We start from the raw sequence: 17,463 nt of genomic DNA on the forward strand, positions 1-17,463 counted from the left end.
CTGGAACGATTTCACCATAACACCATCTGACCAGCTTAAACATGGGGCAAATCGCGTCCCGTATTGATTCGATATGGGACACATCATTTCCTCTTTAAACACAGGTGATACCGTATTTTACAGGACGTGTGGCTACCCTATATGAATGTAACACATATAAGAAAGTGTTTTGCCGCTGTTCAAAAGCTACACAAATGCAAAGTAATCTCTTCAGTAATCAAAATACTTTTTGAATGTAACTGTATTCTGATTACAAACCATTTAAATTGTAACTGTAGTGGAATAAATTACTAATATTTTGTATTTAAATATGTAATCCCGCTACATGTACTCCGTTACTCCCCAACCCTGATTGTCGCACATCCTTGAGCTGTCACAGAAACGCAAACAGACGACATATGAACATATGAACTCACGCTTTAATTGTATTACACATAAACAATCATTTTTGGTAAAAATGTGTAACCCAAGTAATGCACTTAAAAGTACAGTAATAACTTTCATTGAAAGTCAGTAACTGTATTATAATTACAATCATTTAAAATCTTCACAGCGTTATGAAACAGTGTTTCACCTTTGATGACACACAGATCAAAGCTCTTGAGGGAGACCACAGTAAAGAGATCAGATCACTGGAGACGAGTCCCAACAACTACAAACACACTCCTATGTGCCTCTGTTCCAGACACCTGTTCATGAATGCATTCACACCCTCACATAAATGTTACGTACTTGAGACTGTTGCAGACTCACTCTCTAGAATAGAAGGGGCTGTTAAACACTTCTCAAACAAGTCAAATATTTAGACAGCATCTTTGTATGTTGACACGTATCTATACACGTGTTCTACATTATTAGACATGCAATTTCAGCACAAAATCCTGTGTCTTTCTCACTAACCACCCGTTAACCAGTTTAACCTGGTGCTAAATGCACTGAAACAGTGCTGTGTTGTATTCAGAGTCATTATATTTTGCACACACACACACACACACACACAAAGACAAAGTTCCCCCATTTAGCCTTAACAGACTGTAGGGGCAAGTGCTGTTAGCGAGAACCTATGAAGGCCAGAACGGTACACAAAGGGGTGGGTGGCCAGCACCACACTTGACCGCCTTTGTCTCCCCAGTGGTGATGTTTACACACCGCACTAGGTACTCATTTTAGGCTGAGTCGACCTAGGGGAGGGCCGGTTCAGATAATCGTCACTGGTGTTGGCCATGAGCGGGAAACAAACTCAGGTCGCCAGGTTCGTAGCGCAGCGCGCCAACCGCTACATTACCACACACACACACACACACACACACACACACACACACACACACACACACACACACACACACACACACACACACACACACACACACACACACACACACACACACACACACACACACACACACACACACAAAACTTGGCGCTACTTGCCAATCTGTATTTGCACAGAACAATTAACGTTAAGCTGTTACCACCCACGCACCACAGCCAGTTACCAACGTTTTATTAAAAAGAGATGTTTGTTTACATGTATACAATTTATCATGGCAGCAGTAATTCATCAAATGATCATGAAATTATGGAAAATGTCTTAAGAGAAGATAGTTGAGGGCAAAAGAAACCGCTAGCATCTGTGGCTTCCCTGTCCTGCAGTTTGTAAAAACAAGCAAACATTGTGATTACTCTAATGCAGATTTAATGGACGACTGTAGCGCAAGGCATCGCAATGGGATGAATAATGGGATCAATATAGTCACAAGACTTACACTGTACATGTAAACATGACAAATGTGATCAAATCGCTTCCTAACATTTTAGGAAGTCAAATCATTACTTAATTAAAATGAACTAAACCAACAAAATTATAAAACATCTTGTCACAATTACATTTTATTGCTTTCTATCCATTTACGTGTGTAAAATTGAAGTTTACTTAATTTATCTGAGTTGCGACTACATGAATACTTTTTGTGGTGTTAATGTAGCACTGATAAATGCATGCTTTGCATGGGACAGTAAAGGGAGGCCAAGTGTTGAAATGAAATGCTATTTTTAAGCAAGATGAGAATATGAGATCTGTTAATGTTTCATATTTTTTATACTGGTATTTAAAAAGTATGTGTGTTATTCTGGAGTTTTGGGGGTTCCCATTGTGGTGAAGATTGGCACTTGTGCTTAGGATGAGGAGGTACTAACACTTACAGGTGATTAGTGATGGACATTCCAGCTCTTTCAGTGCAGGCTCATTCGGCTCAGCTCACCAAAAAGATCCGGCTCGTTTGGCTCCCAAACGGCTCTTTAAAAAAATAAAAAGGGTTTTCAAGTTTGGGGGTCACCAAACTAGCCCGGGCAGTCAAGGGCCCTATTGGCCCAGTCGGTAATCCGTCCCTGTCTATAAGCAGTTGCAATTAAACTGACAGTTTCACTGTGCTTACACTTGCTCACCTGGCATATACTCATGATTACTAAAATAAATTAAGTTGGACCAACATAAGAAATTTAATTTAATAAAACCTTAGTTAATTTAGTTTGACGAAACTAATGAAATTGAGTTAAAACTACTATAGTACAATGATTTGAACTAATCCATCTAAATGATGTTGGCTCAATTAAACTTAATCTGAATGAAAGACATTAAATTGCTTGTAAAAATCAATATTTAAGTCCTTTTCTCCGCATCACATCCACATTTTTCTTCTTTTGTTTTTTTTGGCGATTCACATTCTTCCTGCATATCGCCACCTACTGGGCAGGGATGAGAACGTAGCGTAAAATTGACTTAAATATTGATCTGTTTTTCACCCGCACCTATCAAATAGTTTCTGAAGACATGGATTTAATCACGGGAGTTGTGTGGATTACTTTTATGCTGCCTTTATGTGCTTTTTTGAGCTTCAAATTTGTGGTCACCATTCACTTGCATTGTATGGACCTTCAGAGCTGAGATATTCTTCTAAAAACCTTCATTTGTGTTCAGCAGAAGAAAGTAAGTCACACATATCTGGGATGGCAAGGGGGTGAGTAAATAATGTGAGATTTTTCATTTTTAGGGTGAACTATCCCAACAAACCTCAGGTGTTTTTGAGGTGTATCTTACAATGCACAGATACTGTTTTATTTAAACTACATTTTTGTAAGGTAAAATTAATAAAGTGCTTAAACAAACATTTGAGCAGCACTTTTCTGCCTTTATACTTACAATAGATGTCCATTTTTAGATATTTTCCATAGAACTTAAAGGAATAGCCCCCCGCCCCTCACCCCCGTCATCCTGTCATCATTTACTCACTCTCATGTCGTTCCAAACATGTTTGACATTATCTTTATTTTATTTTTCACAAAAGAACATGTTTGGCAGAATGTCACCATTCACTTTGAGGGCAAAGATGCAATAAGATGCAAAAAGATGCATTTGGACATTGGAGTAGTGGTGGTGGCATGGTGGGCTAAAGCACTAAAATGGTAATCAGAAGGTTGCTGGTTCAATCTCCACAGCCACCACCATTGTGTCCTTGAGCAAGACACTTAACTCCAGGTTGCTCCGGGGGGGATTGTCCCTGTAATAAGGGCACTGTAAGTCGCTTTGGATAAAAGCATCTGTCAAATGCATAAATGTAAATGTAAATGCAATAGGAGGGAATGCCCTTAAAGTATTTAGCCTGGAACATTTCTTGAAGACACTGTGAATCTTTAGCTTCAGTAAAGTGCCCTTGTTTTTCAGCATTAAGCACACCTGTTCTTGTGTACTGGAGAAAGCTAAAGACAAAGATGTCTACCCCAAGGGTGTCATTAATCAGAGTTTATTTGACCCCTTCTCTCTTTCCATTTGACAAATACATCTTCATTGCCCTGGGACTGGATATAGGATCCCGGCCTCCTCTTATGAATCAGTATGTACTGAGAGAGGTCATGACCTGTGAGGCTGGTGGTCAGTGGTGACAATAACATGAGAGATTGTGAGAGTCGGCCCTCAGGGACACATTTAAATAGAGTCTTTCTCATGACACAGGGTCAAATCCTTCAGCTCGTGTGCAGGAAAATGAACTCATTAAAATAAAAGAGGACTCTATGGAAAGTTAGATCTCCTTCCCTTAGAAACTATATTTCAGCAGAAAATGAGGTCCGTACTTCCTGTAGGTATTTGAACAAACCTATAAACTGAATTTGTTCAATTTCAGCATGCAACTCGTTCCTCGCCATTTGTGCTAAACATGAATGATAGTCTGCCTCAAATCATGACTGAGAAAACTACAGAAGCCCTGAATGCACTGTTGAAATTTTTTTTTTTATTATTTTTTTTTTAGGTGTCTTAGTGCCTTCTGAGCATATGTTCTGCATATATATATATATATATATTTATTTTTTTCCAAAAAATTGGGAGAGAAAAACCTAAATAAAAAATACAATTAGGCTCATGAAGGCACTAATACACCTATAAAAAAAAAATCCCCTAGTTACAATTTTTTTTTTCACAGAGCAGTTCTGGGCTTTTCTGCTAATAATCGATTAACAACAGACTAAAAGAGGGAAACATACCAGAAACATTCATCTCTTTGTGTGCATGTATGACCATATGTCAGTCTTCTGCACGCATTAAGACATTTATCAAATCCGCTCATCTATCAACGCCACATTAACAGCAGACCTTTCTACAGTGACAACTCAAGCATTAACACCGGGTGAAATTTAATATCCCAACTCTTTTTCCATATTTCATGTCTCAGTCTAATTTGATCCCTGATGTTTAATAATGAATCACTGAATATTTAACCACAGTCTGTCAATCAAAAATGTAGAGATCTCAATATGGACTCAATTCCAAATGATCTGAGCTACGCTATCCACAATAATTTTATAGCTCTAACTCTGTCAACAACTGAAGTATTTGTAAACATCAGAGAAAAATGCTTCAATGACGTCTCTATTGAGTCTCCTGAACAATGACAGAGTGACCTCTGAGCAACAAGATCTTCCTTTGGGCCGGTTAGCTCATGGAATAATTCAGTTACGCCTGTGGGGATACATCTCAAAACCCCTGACTTTATCCGGCGGTTCCTGGTGTCACATTTACCTCATGACATTGATAAATTAGTGGAGCGTGTTTAGAAAGACCATTGATTGGCTGTCACAAGTCTATTTCGCCGATGAATGTGAACAATCGCGTTCTTTCTCAGACTCTCATCGGTGGTTCTGGTGGATTGAATAGGAGAGTATCCAGGGATTGGAAGGGGGGAAAGGGGGATGTGTCATTTCCACTGGCCGAGTCACAGAGGTCATGACCTGCCCCTGGACCCTGCATCGCTGTCAACACCCGATCAAATCACAGGTCACACTCACTTGACTTTTTTGGAAAGTAAAAAAAAAATCAATGCACGCCAACAGAGCTCACGCTGACATTATCAATAGTCTATAACCTTGATTGAAATAAATGCCACAGCAAACCCTTACATGAAAGGTTTACATGGTTTAGTGATGAAATCAGAAGTAATACCATGATACATTTTGTTTACTATATTCATATGCCATTGTATTTAAATATAAACCCTGGTTAGGTATGTTTTGGAGCATAGTAGCTAGATTCGAGCTAGTCAGTTGCTGGTTGATCAGCAAGCAGACACTAAAAACCCTGCTATAGTGGTCAACATACATTAAATCAACTTTGACTTTTTCCCAAGCAATAATGGTGGAAATGATAAATAGCCTTGTTTGTAAAAGACTTTAAGTCTACTGAAGGCAGATCCGGCCGGCAGAGAAATAAAAAGGCAATTCTGACTGTTTATCTCACAATTGTTACTTTATATCTCGCAAATGCAACATTAAATATCTTCATATTTATTCATATAGTGAATTTCGAGATATAATGTTGCAATTGCAAGATATTTAGTCGCATTTACGAGAAATAAAGTCAGAATTATGAGATATACATTAAAGTTTCAATAACAAGAAATAGTCACAATTGTGAGAAATAAAGTCAAAATTGTAATATATACATTTGCAATTCTAAGAAAATAGTCACAATTGTGATATATAAAGTCGCAGTTCCGATAAAGTTGCAATTACAAGAAATAGTAACAATTGAGAGATAAAGTATATTCACAATTGCGAGACATAAAGTAACAATTCTTCCAAAGTCGATTTCTGAGAAATAAAGTCGCAATTCTAAGAAATTAAGTCACACTTGCTCAAAATAGTCACAATTGTGAGATATAAAGTCGTAATGGCGGGAAATGAAGCCACATTTGTGAGATGTAGTCACAATTCCGAGAAAATACATTTCAGTTACATAAAAATATCATAATTGTGCCAAAGTCACATTTGCAAGAAACAAAGTCACAATTCCTTGAAATTAAGTTGTAATTACATAATATATCACAATTGAGAGATATAACTGTGCAATTGTGAGATATAAAGAGAGATATTAAGTCACAATTCTGAGAAATTAAGTTGCAATTACATAAAAATATAACAATTGTGCCAAAGTCGCAATTGCGAGAAATTAAGTAAAAAATGCAAGATATAAAGTCACATTTGAAAAATGTGACCTAAAAATATCACAATTATGAGATATAGTTGCAATTCCTCCAAAGTCGCAATTGCAAGAAATTAAGTTGCAATTACATAAAAATATCACAATTGTGTCAAAGTCACAATTCCGAGAAATTAAGTTGCAATTACATAAAAATATCACAATTGTGGCAGTTGTAATTCCAAGAAATTAATTTGGAATTACATAAAAATATCACAATTGTGACAAAGTCGCAATTCCGAGAAATTAAGTTGCAATTACATAAAAATATCACAATTGTGGCAGTTGCAATTCCGAGAAATTAAATTGGAATTACATAAAAATATCACAATTGTGCCAAAGTCGCAATTCCAAGAAATTAAGTTGCAATTACATAAAAATATCACAATTGTGCCAAAGTGGCAAATCCAAGAAATTAAGTTGCAATTACATAAATATATCACAATTGTGACAAAGTCACAATTCCGAGAAATTAATTTGGAATTACATAAAAATATCACAATTGTGACAAAGTGGCAAATCCAAGAAATTAAGTTGCAATTACATAAATATATCACAATTGTGCCAAAGTCGCAATTCCAAGAAATTAAGTTGCAATTACATAAAAATATCACAATTGTGGCAGTTGCAATTCCGAGAAATTAATTTGGAATTACATAAATATATCACAATTGTGCCAAAGTTGCAATTCCAAGAAATTAAGTTGCAATTACATAAAAATATCACAATTGTGGCAGTTGCAATTCCGAGAAATTAATTTGGAATTACATAAATATATCACAATTGTGCCAGAGTCACAATTCCGAGAAATTAAGTTGCAATTACATAAAAATATCACAATTGTGGCAGTTGCAATTCCGAGAAATTAAATTGGAATTACATAAAAATATCACAATTGTGCCAAAGTCGCAATTCCAAGAAATTAAGTTGCAATTACATAAAAATATCACAATTGTGCCAAAGTGGCAAATCCAAGAAATTAAGTTGCAATTACATAAATATATCACAATTGTGACAAAGTCACAATTCCGAGAAATTAATTTGGAATTACATAAAAATATCACAATTGTGACAAAGTGGCAAATCCAAGAAATTAAGTTGCAATTACATAAATATATCACAATTGTGCCAAAGTCACAATTCCGAGAAATTAAGTTGCAATTACATAAAAATATCACAATTGTGCCAAAGTGGCAATTCCGAGAAATTAAGTTGCAATTACATAAAAATATCACAATTGTGACAAAATGGCAAATCCAAGAAATTAAGTTGCAATTACATAAAAATATCACAATTGTGACAAAATGGCAAATCCAAGAAATTAAGTTGCAATTACATAAATATATCACAATTGTGCCAAAGTCACAATTCCGAGAAATTAAGTTGCAATTACATAAAAATATAATAATTGTGCCAAAGTCGCAATTCCGAGAAATTAAGTTGCAATTACATAAATATATCACAATTGTGCCAAAGTCGCAATTCCGAGAAATTAAGTTGCAATTACATAAAAATATCACAATTGTGACAAAGTGGCAAATCCAAGAAATTAAGTTGCAATTACATAAATATATCACAATTGTGACAAAGTCACAATTCCGAGAAATTAAGTTGCAATTACATAAAAATATCACAATTGTGGCAGTTGCAATTCCGAGAAATTAATTTGGAATTACATAAAAATATCACAAATGTGCCCAAGTCGTAATTCCAAAAAATGAAGTTGCAATTACATAAAAATATCACAATTGTGATGTAAAGTTGTAATTCTGCCAAAGTCGTAATTGCGAGAAACTAAACTGCAATGACATAAAAATATCACAATTGCGAGAAACAAAGTCACAATTGTGAGATATAAAGTAAAAATATTAAGAAATTAAGTTGCAATGGTCACATTTAAAGTCGCAATTCTGTCAAAGATGCAACTGCAAGAATTGAAGTCACAATTGCGAGATATAAAGTCACAATTCCGAGAAATTAAGTTGCAATTACATAAAAATATCACAATTGTGATGTAAAGTTGTAATTCTGCCAAAGTCGCAATTGCGAGAAATGAAGACACTACTCCGAGAAATAGTCACAATTCCAAGTAAAATGGTGCAATTTTGAGAAATCAAGTTGCAATTGCAAAAAAATAATCTCACAGATCATTAAATCAGAATTACATTTCTTATTTCATTTTTTTCTATGGTGAGATTGAGGCACCATTTTTGTCTATGAAGAAATTGACTATAGAAATGTACTGTTCACTGGAGTAAAAAGTGTGAAAACTAGCCCTGATCTCCTCTATATGACCAGGCTTTATTCACACTTGACTGGAATATTGACACAGACTTGCGTAATGGAGAGTTTGGATGATGCCATTAAAAAATACATCTATCCATTAGCACTTGGCACATTTCAAGTAGTTAATGCATACTAATCCTGCATTGACCGTGTGGTGAAAGCCATTGTGTATAGCAGTTTCACCCCCCTGCTGTTATCTCTCTGAATTTAAACCAGCCCGGGGTGCTCAGATTTATCACGGATGCTCTTTTGTTTCGCATCCTTGTTTGGTTAATTTGGAGTGGCGACTGTACTGTCTCCTATTATCGTTTCAACATGAAATACACACCAATTATGTATGCACAGACTCTTTGAAAGCTTAAAGGGATTGGAGGGGAATCCAGCTCGCAGTCATGATGGCTTTTCATATGCAAAACACGAGTGTACCATCGACCTCTGAGGATTTGGATTTGGGCGCTGAGACTCCCTCGCTGTTTTTAATGATTATTGTGGAGGCTTCTTTAGGCTGTTTATCTGTAGTTGCCATATCAGCACTTTTGAAATCCCAATCCCATTTGAGAGACCGAGAGGAGGGTGTTGAATTGGAGGTGATTGTGCCCTCTAGAACAGATCATTAAAACAGGCATCAAACAAAAACAAACAGCTCATTTCTTCACTATCGTAGAAGCTAAAATCACTCGTTGATTTATACAGTGGTGTGCAAACTAGGGCTGGGTGATATACTGAGTGTTCACAACATATATGCTTTGACTTTTGCTAATAGTAAAATTAAACAATATTGTGAATATCACACACAATTTAATACACTTAATATTAGTTTCCCAAGAACTCTTTTTATGCAACTTCAGAAGCAAAAACTGTGTTAGGAGTTATGGACAAACGATTCATTTTTAGTGAATCAGTGTTAATTCTCCGTTTCATTGAATTAATGAATTTTTTTTTTACAAGGAGTTTTGGTGTTAATCAGTATTATGCCACAAATGCTGTCGATGGAGCGTAACTTGTATTGAACCCGGAATATTCCTTTAAGGATGAACGATTCAATGAATCGCTTTAAAACTCAGATTCACTGATTCATTTGCATCATCAATCAAAAATGTTCACGGGAGTCTCCATGTGGCATTTCACAAATATTATTCATATAACCAGAGTGGTGGTGGTGTAGTGTGCTAAAGCACTGAACTGGTAATCAGAAGGTCGCTGGTTCGATCCCCACAGCCACCACCATTGTGTCCTTGAGCAAGGCACTTAACTCCAGGTTGCTCTGGGGGGGATTGTCCCTGAAATAAGTGCACTGTAAGTCACTTTGGATAAAAGTGTCTGCCAAATGCATAAATGTAAATGATTAAATATGATTATTTTGTCGCCCAGCCCTAGTACAAACAAATCTCGCTCAATAATATGATACCATAACCAGTGCTAAAAATGTTTCCCATTATGAAATCTTTTGTATTACTTTTGAAATGGATAAACAGTGAAGTTAAGTCTGAAAGCATTGATTCAGATGTATGATACATTTGACTCAAAGGATACAAAAGCTAAAAAAAATATGTACTAAAACAAACTTCCTTCTAAAACACACAAGACACACTGCATTAGTTTAAATACAGAAAGCAACGCTAGAATTAGTCTGTGAAAGTATGAATCATATGGAGTCTGGAAAAACACTTGTTTAAGAAATAGTTCCCCCAAAAATGGGTCTGGAATAAATGATGACAGAATTGTCTTTTTTGGGTGAACTGTTCCTTTAAGGCTTAACACTAGAAACCATGACAAATACTATGTGCCATAACCTCAAGAAAATGACTGGTCATATTGAAATTGTAAGATATTAATCAAAATAAACTGCAATCCACAAAAATGAAAAACATTGAGACATAAATTGAAAACAGACCGGACCACCTCAAAAGGAATGTGGTGGGAATATTGAACATATTAGGTATCAAAAGTCTCATATCAGTAGATAAATTACTGCAGTACATTATAGCTGTCAGTCTGTCCACAGCAAACCACACTCATTTATCAACATGCGCTTTCTTACAAGCCATTTCAGCACGGTAAAACGTCGAGATTAAATGGGATAGTTCACCCGAAAAAACTTCCAGCAACACAAAAATATGATTTCTCATTTAAAACTATAAAAAATGGTTCTTGCCATCTGATCCATAAATATGTATAAGAAAAAAACAAGCTTTTTAAGACGCTTCAAACTTGTGTCCTGCACATGACAGTGTTTCTCTTGCAATGCGTCACTCTTTTTTCCCAAAGAACTTCCTGAAGACGGACTTGTTCCGTGGTCGCGGGAGGCTCGTGTAGTTCCGTAGAGGAAGTTCAGAGATCGACTCCGATCTGACGGCGTTTGTCTGAGCCAACATAGTGTTTGTAGAGACCGATGGCATCTCTCTGTCTCCAATGAATAAAGTCACAGAATAACTGGAGCTGTTGTCCTGGCCTCTGCCTGTAGGTGGTGCTATTACAGGCTTTATCCTCTGGTATGTGGCTGTAGATACAAAAAAAAGGATATGTTACATACAGAAAATCAACATAAAACCTAATATACCTCATACATAGGGTACGATCAGAATGGTATAGTACCATAATCATGCTATTTTTGTAGTGTGTATACTGTGGAGTGTGAGTGTGAAACAATGAAAAAAATCCCCAGCTTAAACAAACCTAAGGTGGCTTGCTTATAATTGGCAGAAACGGTGAGACGATTTATTTCATGCTTTTTGTTCTTATACTTTTTTTGCACTTTATTTTAGGCAGTACACTGACATACTGTAATGATTGATGTATGATGTCATTAAATCAGAGACATTCCCTTCAAAATCTGAACAGAGGTGTTCAAAACAGACACATATTTCAATCAAGTGTAAATAACGATGTTTCTGTTAATGCACCTCTTCAACTCTGTGGTCCCACCGGCGGGCCCAAAAGAGGGTGTTCTGTTTGTGAAAAAAGTTTACAATTCCATTTATGCATTTGGCAGACACTTTTATCCAAAGTGACTTACAGTCCCCTTATTACAGGGACAATCCCCCCGGAACAACCTGGAGATAAGTGCCTTGCTCATGGACACAATGGTGGTGGCTGTGGGGATCAAACCAGCAACCTTCTGATTAACAGTTATGTGCTTTAGACCACTATGCCACCATCACTCACTAAAACCTACCCTTTTAGTTTAGTTTAATTTAGTTTAGTTTACGCTTAAATAGTTGAAGTCTCTGAATACATAAGCCAATATGTTGTATCATTGATGTGGTATAAATGGCGCCGTGAATGGCCGCCTCAGTGTGGAGCTCTCCAATTCTTTTGTTGTTTTTGTTTGTTTGTCCTGTGTTTAGTCATTTTTTCCAATATTTTTTTACCAGGGACAAACTGCTGAACTTTCGGCAGCACATACCAGACAATCTTTTCCCGGTTTTGGACTATTCAGACGTTTTGCTGGACATTTTAGTCTGAGGTGCAGCAGTATTGTTTAACTCTTTCCCCGCCAGCGTTTTAAAAAAAAGTTGCCAGCCACCGCCAGGGTTTTTGACGATTTTCGCTAAACTTTAATGGCCCGCAGAATATTTTCTTCCATGAATATATGAAGATGCTATATATCAAAATAAAGATCTGAGCCTCTGCTTTTAGGCAAAAAATTTTTATTTTATCTTCATTTGTTCTTTTTTTATTGCGATTTGAACAGAGGTAGGTTTTGTCAAAAACAACATTTCGGACAAAAAGCTGAGAAAAGGGCATTTTTATCAAACAAGTGCTTTAGTATTAGTATGGTGTTCCACTTCTTCACGTTTGAGACGATCGCAGTCTGTTTCGTACTCTTTCAAAACATGCGCGTGGGTCTTCCTTACCGTATACCACCTAAAACACGGATACCCGGAAAATTCCATGTTTGGCGGGGAAGCGTTTTTTCATAAAACCCGGAAAATTCCGTGTTTGGCGGGGAAAGAGTTAAGAGACGCAGGCGAGAGAACAAGCCGGGGCGCCGATCAAGCTCCAAGAGCGTGGCTTTTTAACAGCGCTGCCGAGTATTCATCTAGCAAATCTCTGATCTCTTCCTAACAAAACGGACAAACTACATCTCCTCACCCATACAAACAAAGACTTTTCAATCTCTTCTGCCTTGTGCTTCACAGAAACCTTGCTGAGTGAAGCCATACTGGACAACACGTTACATCTGCCGGACTTTCAGCTGTTCAGAGCTGATTGCAACGTAAAGTTATCGGGGAAACGAGAGGCGGTGGAACATGCTTTTACATCAATAAAAGTTGGTGTACAGATGTAACAACGTTAAAGAAGATTTGCTGTCCTAATTTGGAAGCGCTCTTTATCAACTATAAGCCATTCTACTAGCCGCGGGCATTTTCCTAGTTTATTCTAGTGAGTGTTTATATTCCTCCACATGCGTGCGTGATTGCAGCGCTGCAAATACCCTTAATTGTTACTCAACCATATACACAAGTGCAACAGTGGGTGAAAGTTGTGGGTGCAGTTCCAAGCAACATAGCAGAAACCTCACCCGTGAACTGCCAAAATACAGACAACACATTACATGCCCCACCAGAGAGCAAAATACATTGGATACATAGGGGCGGCTGTGGCTCAGATGGTAGTGTGGGTTGGCTGCTAATCGCAGAGCCCATATGACTCCACATGACTCCACATGCCAAAGTGTCCTTGGGCACCCAAAGTTGCTCCCAATGGCAGGCTAGCTGCCTTGCATGGCACCTCTGCCGCCATTGTTGTGTGAGTGTGAATGTGTGTGTGAACGGGTGATTGGGACACAGTGTAAAGCGCTTTGGTAACCTCTAAGGTTAAAATAAAGTGCTATATAAGTGCAGGATCATTGCTACACAACAATAAAGGATGCATATCGCTCTGTCCCTAGAGCAGCTTTGGTACTATCTGATCACTGTCTGGTTCACCTTCTTCCATTTTAGCAGAAACTAAAATCTGCTAAGCCTGTAGTAAAGACTGTAAAGAGCTTGACCAATGAAGGAGAGCTGGAACTACAAGCCTGCTTTGACTGCACTGATTGGAGTGTTTTTGAGGCTGCAGACACCAATCTGGATGAGCTCACAGATACTTTGACATCTTATATCAGTTTCTTTGAGTCTGGTGTGGGGGGGGGCATGGTCATGTGTCGGTCTGCGGGAGAGGGAGAGATGTAATGATCATCCCTGGTATTCGCTCCCCACTCTGATACTCTGGCATGCCTTTTCAGGTTTCCCTCCGGTGCTAGAGTAAACATAACCCAAGTGACGATCCTTACCACTCCCCTGCAGACCGACACATGACTACCCCCCATAACACATAGAGGATGTGTGCATTCCTACTAGGACTTATTTAACATACAACGACAAACCATTGTTTACAGCAAAACTCAGACAGCTTCGTCAGGCCAAAAAGGAAGCTTACAGAAGTGGGGATAAAATCTTGTACAATCAGACCAGGAATACACTGAATAAGGAAATCAGAGTGGCTAAAAGAAGATACTTTAATAAGCTGAAAAACAAGTATTCAGCTTAAAAGACTTTACTAACTTCAAGACACCATCCCCCAACACTGTAAGGGACCAACAACTGGCTGTCACACCCCACACCAGCACTGACCTTATCTTCACACAAACATCAACACCTCCTACAACCCATCTCTTCCCCCTCCTGCTTTCAAATGCTCAATCATCATTCCTGTCCCAAAGAAAAACAAATTCACAGGACTTAATGACTACAGACCTGTCGGTCTGACATCTGTGGTCATGAAGTTATTTGAGAGACTGGTGTTGGCCCACCTGAAGGACATCACTGGACCATTTCTAGATCCCTTATTGACAAAACAGTTCTGTGGATGATGCAGTCAACATGGGATTGCATCATATTCTGCAACACCTGGACAGACCAGGGACATATGCAAGAATCCTTTTTGTGGACATCAGTTCCGCTTTCATCACCATCAAACCAGCTAGTTTCCGGACTAAATTACACCAACTCTCTGTTCCACGTCTATCTGTAAGTGGATCACCAGCTTTCTGATGGACAGGCAGCAGCAGCTTTAGATGATAGTGGACTTTGAGGAACACACCAACATTGACCCCCCTCACCATTCTAAACAGCACTGTGGCAGCAGTGGATTCATTCAGGTTCCTGGGGCACTACCATCTCACAGGACCTGAAGTGGGAGACCCACATTGACTCCATTGTGAAAAAGGCCCAGCAGAGGTTGTACTTCCTTTGCCAGTTTGGGAAGTTCAACCTGCCACAGGAGCTGCTGATACAGTTCTACTCAGCAGTCATTGAGTCGGTCCTCTGCACTTCAATAACTGTCTGGTTTGGTTCAGCCACGAAATTGGACATCAGAAGACTACAAAGGACAGTTTGGACTGCTGAGAGGATAACTGTTGCCCCCAGCCATCCCTTCAAAAACTGTACACTTCCAGATTGAGGAAAAGGGCTTGAAAAATCACTCTGGACCCCACACACCCAGCACACTACCTTTTTGAACTGTTACCTTCTGGCCGGCACTACAGAACTCTGAGCACCAGAACCGTCAGGCACAGGAACAGTTAAAACTGCCCCATTGAGCAATAATTATATGCAATACACAGCTTAGTCTATTTATATTTATCCAACATAACCTACCTCTTCTGCCATTATATTCCCTTGCACTGTTTAAACATTTATGCATTTGGCAGACGCTTTTATCCAAAGCGACTTACAGTGCAATTATTACAGGGACAATCCCCCCGGAACAACCTGGAGTTAAGTGCCTTGCTCAAGGGCACAATGGTGGTGGCCGTGGGGTTCGAACCAACGACCTTCTGATTAACAGCCCTGTGCTTTAGCCACTACGCCACCACCACTCAAAAAAACAGATTTGTATTTGTAAACTTAGAATTTGTGCTTTTAATAGATAACCATCAATTCTGCATATGTTACAGAAAATAACAAAATAAGGCCTGAAAGCAATTGTGGATCTTAAATCAGCACCAACTAGAGGTCATGTGCTAGAAATCTTAATTTGAATATAAAAGTCTTACAAATTGCACTTAGACAAATCATATATCAAATGAAAGCTCTCAATTTCAAGAGTGTGACTGTATGGTTTATATTTTTGCACTAATATCTGTCAGTTTTAAAAGATTTTCAAAAGAAACACAAAGTGAAATATGATTTCTATAAGACTCTGAACAAATTAGACCAATTTTTGGCAATTATAGTATTATACATAGTAAGAGTAAATGGTGAGCTTTTAAATTTGAGCGTGAAAAAAGTGCAGGCGGCAGCCCAAAAATGCCCAAGAGTTGAAGAGGTGTTAATACCAGACAATAAACAGAGGCAGGGCACAACACCACGGGAGTGAGAGAGTGAAATTGCACTAGGTTTAAATGGTTTTCTTGTTAATTTCTTTATCTGTCAAAATGACGGAAAGCATTTGAAATTCTGTCAATGTTTCCAAGAAATCAGTAAACTATGGAGAATTTCCAGTTCACATTTATGCATTTGGCAGATACTTTTATCCAAAGCGACTTACAGTGCACTTACTACAGGGACAATCCCTCTGGAGCAACCTGGAGTTAAGTGCCTTGCTCAAGGACACAATGGTGGTGGCTGTGGGGATCGAACCAGCAACCTTCTGCTTACCAGTTCTGTGCTATAGCCCACTACGCCCCCATCAATGCAACCCCTGCATCTGACCACCTGTTTCCTGGTTTAAGATGTATTTTTCAGCACAGAAAGAGTAAATGTTTCATAAACTTTGGTTACTTTCATGTCTCATGGTTGATTTTTATTAAAATTAATAGATTTCAACTTTTTTCTTTTTGTTATGTGAAGGTCACATTAAAATGTAAACTTTTTATCAGACCTCTATTTATGTCTGGAACTATTGTTAGTACATAAAATGCATTTTATGTATAGATTTGATTGTTTTAGTAGTGTTCCAGACCCAGACTTACAATATTATAGTAAAATGAATAATAAAAACACAAATTATAACATGTTTAAAACTGTGATAATCAAAGAGTAAAAAATAAGCAATTACGACTGTCCCACACCAAAACATTTGAACATATATATATATGTATATCTATATATATATATATATATATATATATATATATATATATATATACAGTACTGTGCACAAGTCTTAACACATAAGATGTTTCACAAAAGCATTTGTCTAAAGATGGTTATTTATATGTTCAGCTTTAGTGTGTCAATAGGAAATATAAATGTTAGACTCCCAAACATTACTTTTGCAAATAGAAAAGATTAGAATAGAAGAACAGGGAGCCCTGCAACAGCTGTCACGACCCCCACAAAGCCCCCACTGAACATCGAGTCAGTCTGAGATTACATAAAGAGACAGAAGCAATTGAGACAGTCAAACTAGAAGAAGAACTGTGGTGAATTCTCCAAGAAGCTTGAAACATCCGATCTGCCAACAACCAAGAAAAACTGTGTCATGGGGTATCTAGGAGATGTGGGGCTGTTTTAAAGGCAAAGGTGGTCACACCGAATATTGATTTAGGTTGTTTATGTTTACTGGACTTTGTATGACATTAAGTGATAAATGAAAACTATTTATGTCATTATTTTTGAAGACATCCTCACTATGCTTTGATTTACACTATGATTTTTCAC

General features: G+C 37.7%; 1 protein-coding gene across 3 annotated transcripts in view; it reads right to left on the reverse strand.

The window, feature by feature from the left end:
* Positions 1–8,519: 8,519 nt before the first annotated feature.
* The window catches only part of LOC127660426 (uncharacterized), an 85,490-nt gene continuing 76,546 nt past the window's right edge, over positions 8,520–17,463 (reverse strand). For 2 of the 3 annotated variants that reach the window (XM_052150636.1, XM_052150635.1), the window contains exon 33: positions 8,520–11,312. In XM_052150636.1, the coding sequence (XP_052006596.1) occupies positions 11,062–11,312 (251 nt within the window). In that variant the 3' untranslated portion in view covers positions 8,520–11,061. The remainder of the gene's footprint in view (positions 11,313–17,463) is intronic. The other variant, XM_052150637.1, reaches the window with a different exon arrangement.

Source organism: Xyrauchen texanus, chromosome 20, assembly GCF_025860055.1.
Source record: "Xyrauchen texanus isolate HMW12.3.18 chromosome 20, RBS_HiC_50CHRs, whole genome shotgun sequence".
Taxonomy (NCBI): domain Eukaryota; kingdom Metazoa; phylum Chordata; class Actinopteri; order Cypriniformes; family Catostomidae; genus Xyrauchen; species Xyrauchen texanus.